Source organism: Protopterus annectens, unplaced genomic scaffold (assembly GCF_019279795.1).
Source record: "Protopterus annectens isolate FY-2018-M unplaced genomic scaffold, PAN1.0 ctg62375_obj.part0, whole genome shotgun sequence".
Lineage (NCBI taxonomy): Eukaryota > Metazoa > Chordata > Ceratodontiformes > Protopteridae > Protopterus > Protopterus annectens.
The window spans coordinates 6,700-13,396 of record NW_025050679.1 but is presented as its reverse complement, the minus strand read 5'-3'; the positions used below and the strand labels follow the sequence as shown (position 1 = coordinate 13,396).

General features: G+C 43.0%; 1 protein-coding gene across 1 annotated transcript; it reads left to right on the top strand.

Annotated features, from left to right (window-relative positions):
• Positions 1 to 5,140: 5,140 nt before the first annotated feature.
• Positions 5,141 to 6,259, top strand: LOC122792006 (zinc finger protein 501-like). The gene has a single exon (XM_044059852.1). The coding sequence runs from the start codon at positions 5,141 to 5,143 to the stop codon at positions 6,257 to 6,259; it is 1,119 nt and encodes a 372-aa protein (XP_043915787.1).
• Positions 6,260 to 6,697: the final 438 nt, after the last annotated feature.

Sequence of the window (6,697 nt, the reverse complement as noted above, 5' to 3'; positions counted from 1 at the left end):
CCCCTGCAAAGTTTTGCCTGTTGTGGACAGATGCATTTAATGATGTTTGCACTGCACCTGATTCTTGCACTCCCAGCCCTGCAAAACCAGACAGATTTTACAGGGTGCCACAAACTCATCACCACCTTTTCAAGGCCCCACTTGCAGATCCTGGAAACTATATCCCAGGGGCCAAAGGCAGTAGCTTCTTACCTCAACAAAACCCTCTACCTTCTGAAAGGGAATCCAGGTCATTAGAGAGAGGCCAAAAGTTTATTCTGCTACTCTCTCTCAGCTAGAGCTTTAAAGCTGTCAGTTTCCACATGATCCAATACCAAAAGTTTATGCTTGATCAGTTAACTAAGAAACTTTCCTCTGAAGAACTTCTTAGATAAGAAATATGTTTTAGAAATGGTGAATAACATACAGCAGGTTAGTAACCATTCTTTAAAATGGCTTTATATGATGCACTGGAGGCTTCATTTAGATCAGCCATGACTGGCACAGTGATAAGAAGGCATGCATGGTTGAAAGAACAGGAATCCTGCCGGATCATGTAAAAGCAAAGCTGTTAGATGCTCCTATGGATAAGGATAGTCTATTTGGTATTTCTGCTCAGCAAATAATGAAGAAAATGGAAGAAGGCAAAATCTGGTACCAAACAGTTAAGGATTTCTTACAGGTTCAGCCCCCACGGTTTAGCAGAAATTGAAGCCTGCCAAAAATTGGTCCTTTTCCTAGACTCCTCAAAGAGACTCAAAGAGGCAGGAATAGAGCGCTTTAGAGGCAGAAACCAACCCAGAGGGAGGTGCCTACAGAGGACGCCAGTGGCATATAATAACCAGCTGAGGCACAGACACAACCACTGCCACTGCAACAGGACAATCACAGTGATCTTGGCTCTGACACTGCCTCTACCAGGGAGCAATTAGCTTGGCACCTTTGAGGCGGAAAGTTAGCCTTATTTCAGAAAAATTGGCACTATATCACAAAAGACAAGTGGATTTTAAAACCATAGACCAAGGCTACAGGTTCCACTTCCACACCTATCAGTAAAAAGAGGAATGCCAAACCTACACTCCAAGCTCTCTCAAAAAACAAGAAGCTCTAAAACAGGTAGCTCAACTAACCAAGATGAGAGCTGTAGAAAGAGGTACCAGCCAAAACAACAGGGCAAAGGATTTTACTCAGACTTCTTTCTAGTTCCAAGAAGAGAGAAAACTTGAGACCCATGTCTTTCGATCTGTCCGCTTCTGTAAACACACATACATCATCGTCCCAAAAATTCAAAATGCTGACCTTACAGCAACTTCTTCCCATGCTGGGCAAGGAGTGTTGGCTGGTGACTCTAGATCTCAAGGAGGCATACCTGCATGTCCCCATACTGACCAGTTTGTAGAAGATACCTCAGATTTCTTGCAGATCAGAGATTATCACCTCAGCATTGCCCTTTGGCTTATCTACTGCGCCCAGAGTATTCACAAATGCCTGCATCAGTAATCGCCATTGCAGGCTACAGGGAATCCAAATTTATCCATACCTGGACTGACTGCCTGCTACAAGCGGACAACAAAGACAAGCTGACAACAGATTTACAAACGGTCATTTGCTTACTACAAGCACTGGGATACACAGTCAATTTAAAAAAGTCAAGACTGACCCCATCCCAGACAAGATAACATTCTTGGTGCAGAATTGGACTACAGTAAAACAAATGGCATTCTGACTGCAGAAAAACAAGAACAACTCCTCTTTACTTTGGCATTAACAAAGCAGAACAAACTAACAGCAGCAAGGAAAATACTGCAATTGGGCTTCATGGCATCAAGTGCATAATCCTGATTCCCCATGCCAGACTGTGTATATGAGAAAGCTACAGTGGTACCTAAAGATTTTATGGTCTCAACACAGCCACAGCTTAGAAAACCGAAATTCCACTAATCCCATGCCTGAAACAGGAGTTCCTATGAGGGCCCAAAGCATGCTAGTCAAACCTGGGCTTGCCCTTCCACAACTGTCAAGCAAAATCAAACCATCACAACGGACGCCTTCAGACCTAGGCTGGGGGAGCTACATGTTGGACAAATGCATACAAGGATTGTGGACTGACCAGACCAGCTGCACCTGCACATAAACCAAAAAGAAATGCTGCTCCAGTAAAACTAGCAATCCAGAAATTCAGGCCATTCCTCAAAGAAGGCCATTTAATGATAAGGACAGACAACACCACAGTCATGTGGTACATCAACAAGCAAGGAGGCACTCATTCATACCCCTATGCAGAATGACTCTGGACCTTGAGACGCTGGCTACCTGAGCTACAACATCCAGTTACAGGCAATATTTGGTGCCAGGGAAAGAAAACACCCTAGCAGACATGTTAAGCAGAACCACCTCGGATGCTCCACGAATGGATGCTGCAGATCCGACATCCTCAAGACCATCATGCAAAGAAATGGGGAATGCCACAAATAGACCTATTCGCATCCCCACTCAACCACCAGCTCAGGCACTTCTGCACAAGGACGCGTCACCCACGGGCATGGAGGGTGGACGCTCATCCTTCAGTTGAAAGGCCTGATAAGGCATATGCATTTCCACCTCTACCTTTGATGCAGAAGGTACCACTGAAAATCAAAAGAGGAACGCCTGGTGATAATCCTGATAGTCTGGAATTGGCCAAGACAACACTGGTATCAGCTTTGCTGAGGAGCAGTCACAGGGGATAATGGACAATACCCTTGATACCTTTGATGTTAACTCAGAACAACTACAACATCATGCACCCAAACCTAAAAAACCTTAACAACTGACTGCCTGGGAACATTACTTAACAACAACTAACCCAGACTTATCTCAAAGGGTTAAAGACATTATCCTTGAAGCCTGAAGACCTTCAACAAGAAGGAACTCCATGCAGGAAAATGGAAAAAGGTTCAGTCACTTGAGTACTGAAAGAGGAAAAAGGATGTGTCAAAACGTAGACATTGCTAACATCTCTGGAACACTTGGCAGAGCTCCTACATACAGGCCTGTCCTATTCCTCCATCAAGATACATGCATCAGCTATTTCTGCAGAATACAGCTCGATCCACCTGTCTTCTCACATCCTCTGCTACTAAGGCAATTCCTCAGAGGGATAAAGAATGTAAAACCTCCTAGGAAACCTCCGTTACCAGCATGGGACCTGAACTTTGTGCTAGAAAAGTTGACACTCCCGCCTTTTGAACGAGCAGCAACAGCAGACTATTGCAGCACCTGTCATGGAAAAACTGCTTTCCTACTGGCAATTACCTCAGCAAGGAGGGTTTCTGAACTACAGGCCTTAATGGCAGTGCAACCCTTCCTAATCTTCCATCAAGACAGAGTGTCCATGAGAACTAATCCTACATTTATGCCTAAGGTGGTATCAAGAGTATCTTTAAACCAGGCAATCCACCTACCTACCTACCTTCTTTCCCAACCCACAGAACAGGGGGGAAAGACTGCTACATACCTTGGATGTGCATAGGCAGTTACGCTTACTACCTGGACAGAACAAAAGTAACAGAAAAACTGACCAGCTTTTGGTAGCCTATATGCAACAGGAAGGGAAGGAAAGCGAATTTTCCAAACAGACAATCTCCAAATGGACCAAAGGAAATTGCATAAGAGTCTGTTACTCCTACCATGGAAAGTTCCAATTCCACAGAACATAAGACCTCATTCAACAAGAGCTACAGCCACTACCACAGCTTTCTTAATGAGAGAATTGGCAACCAAGGACATTATTGAGGCGGCTACTTGGACCTCCAGTGCATACATTTGCCAAGCCATTATAATTTACCACTATACTCTAGATCCCGAGCAGGGTTTGCCACTGCTGTACTGCAAGGATCCTAACTACACCATAATTAATTCTACCTCCACCCTAGTTTGGCTATGGTATTCTACCCATTTGTTATGACTGCAGATGCATCCATGAAGGACATAGTACAGTTTTGTACCTTACCATAAATGTAGATGTCCGAACTGGATAGCATCTGCAGTCAGGATTACCCACCTCCTTCCCTCTGTGGTACTCCTAGGGTATTTACCCTCCTAATAGCTAGCTGGGGGAAGTCTCTTCCTCTATGGTGTATTTGTTTGTATATGTACATACATGCTTATTTTTTGTATTTGCCTTCTACCTTGTCTGCATACATTGGCATTTATCCAAATTTAGCCTTCCTAGAGGGCAACTGGCATCTGGGGCAAGAAACACTGAAGAAAATGGCGTCGGCTGATGCCTTTATACCCGAAGACCAGCAGAGATGACGTTGGGTGAAGTGCGACATCAGCCGAAGCCGGACCCAGACTTTGGAACTGCACGAATCGGAAGGGCTGCTGCCTGGACGACAGGACAACCCATTTGTTATGACTGCAGATGCTATCCAGTTCGGACATCTACATTTATGGTAGGTACAAAACTGTACTTTATAGTGAGTTGTTCAGACAACTGTAAAATGTATATTTTATCATGGATCACTGCTGTAGTAAAATTCTTGACATATGGGAAGACTTCCAAAGCTGTTTCATGAAAGAGAGGAGGAAAAGCAGTATTATGTCCCTTTGGCTCTTAATCAAGACTGGGTGATGTTGGAGAGGATTTGTTGTAAAGAGTTTGATTACAAATATTTACTTGAGAGGGTATGAACAATATTGTAGTAGACAGTACATTAACAAAAGGGAGGTGAATGGGGAAACAACAGAGACCAAACTGTAAAGCATGTGTGTGAGATTACCTAAAACTGAATGCCGGAAGTTAGATGTGAGGACAATGATTTTTGAGGAGGGAAGAGTAAACAGGGGCAGCAAGGTTAGAAGATGACCATATGTCAGTATTACAGAACTGGAAAGCAGCAGTTAAGTTTGTGGTTTAGGCTGCCTGATATGAAAGAGCAGTTGACAGAAATAAATTAAACAGCTTCTCACAGTGAACAAATTCTGATAAAAGATGGAACTGAACTACCTAACCTTATTGTATTAGTGATGTTAGTAATAACAGAGTAAAATAGTTATGAACAAAAACAAATCCAAACATTTTTAAATTGCTTAACTGTACACACGTCATTGTGATGGAATACATTGCATATTTCTTTTGTTCTTGCAATAAAATACTTTCAAATAATCTGTTCTAGGTATGAAGAGTACAGACTGCAATGCAAATTGCAGTCAACAGCCAACACTCGTAAGGTCACAGTTCCATGACCCTACAATTAACCTCCAGCAGAGGTATCAGCCTGCAAAGGACATTGACAAGGTTTATTTCACTGATGTACAACAGGTTCCATCAGAGTATCAGTGCCGCCAAACCCCTGAATGTGACAATGGAACACCTGCAACACGTCACCTGACAGAGCATCTGCAGCCACGTGCTCAGCCTGTGAAGGTGTATGATGAGCTGTCTCTCACTCCTTCTCTAACACTTCACTCAAGACATGGCTGCAGCAAGAGCTCTGAACGTGGCACAGTTGAGAGATTTCATGCAAAGAAAAAAACACACAAGTGTGCTGAATGCAATAAGTTTTTCACACGTGCCAGTGGCCTGAAACAGCATCAAGCCATTCACACAGGACTGAAACCATATAAATGTACTGAATGCAATAAGTGTTTCACACAGCTAGGCAGTCTTCGACAGCATTATGCCATGCACACAGGATTGAAACCATATAAATGTACTGAATGCTGTAAGTGCTTCACATATCTCAGCAATCTTCAGGCACATCGTGCCACTCACACAGGCATGAAACAACATAAATGTACTGAATGCAATAAGTCTTTCACATGTGCCCGTAGCCTGAAGAATCATCAAGCCATTCATACAGGATTGAAGCCATATCAATGTACTGAATGCAGTAAGTGTTTTGCATGTGCCAGTAGCCTGAAAAATCATCAAGCCATTCATACAGGATTGAAACCATATAAATGTACTGAATGCAATAAGTGTTTCGCATGGCAAGGCTGTCTTCGACGGCATTATGCCATTCACACAGGATTGAAACCATATAAATGTACTGAATGCAATAAGTGTTTCACATGGCAAGGCAATCTTCAACAACATTATGCCATTCACACAGGAGTGAAGCGATATAAATGTAATGAATGTTGTAAGTGCTTCACATATCTCAGCAATCTTCAGGCACATCGTGCCACTCACACAGGCATGAAACAACATAAATGTACAGAATGCAATAAGTCTTTCAAATGTGCCATTGGCCTGAAAAAGCATCAAGCCCATTCACACAGGTTTGAGCGTTGAGCTCCTAATGCAGAGATGAAAAGTCAGCAAGCAAAGGAGAGTAATAGTGCTGAAGTTTAATTCATCCTCAAGTCTTGGTGAGTACCTTTTTAGAAAATCTCACCAAGGAGACACTGATATATACTGTATTTGTATAGCATATATTAATGGACAGAAGTAAGTCAAAAACAAAAAGCTGGCTGCACAAGTCCCAGGATAAAAAAAAGTGCACACTCCTGGTAGGCACACTGGTGCCAGGACTGGAAAAAATGACTGTGTAGAATCCTCAAAATCTGGAAATATTCCTACAGTGGGGCCAGGCCCAGAGGAAGGAAGGCCCCACTTGTTGTAGAAGGAAGTCAAAGTCCACAAAAATCACAAAAACTGATGGGCCAGAGAGGAGCCATATGATAGAGTGGACTGATGAGGATAAGAAGGAAATTATGTATAGTTACTATT

Excerpts from the sequence above, each read along its gene's own strand:
- LOC122792006 (XM_044059852.1), top strand. The coding sequence starts at position 5,141 with ATGAAGAGTACAGACTGCAATGCAAATTGCAGTCAACAGCCAACACTC.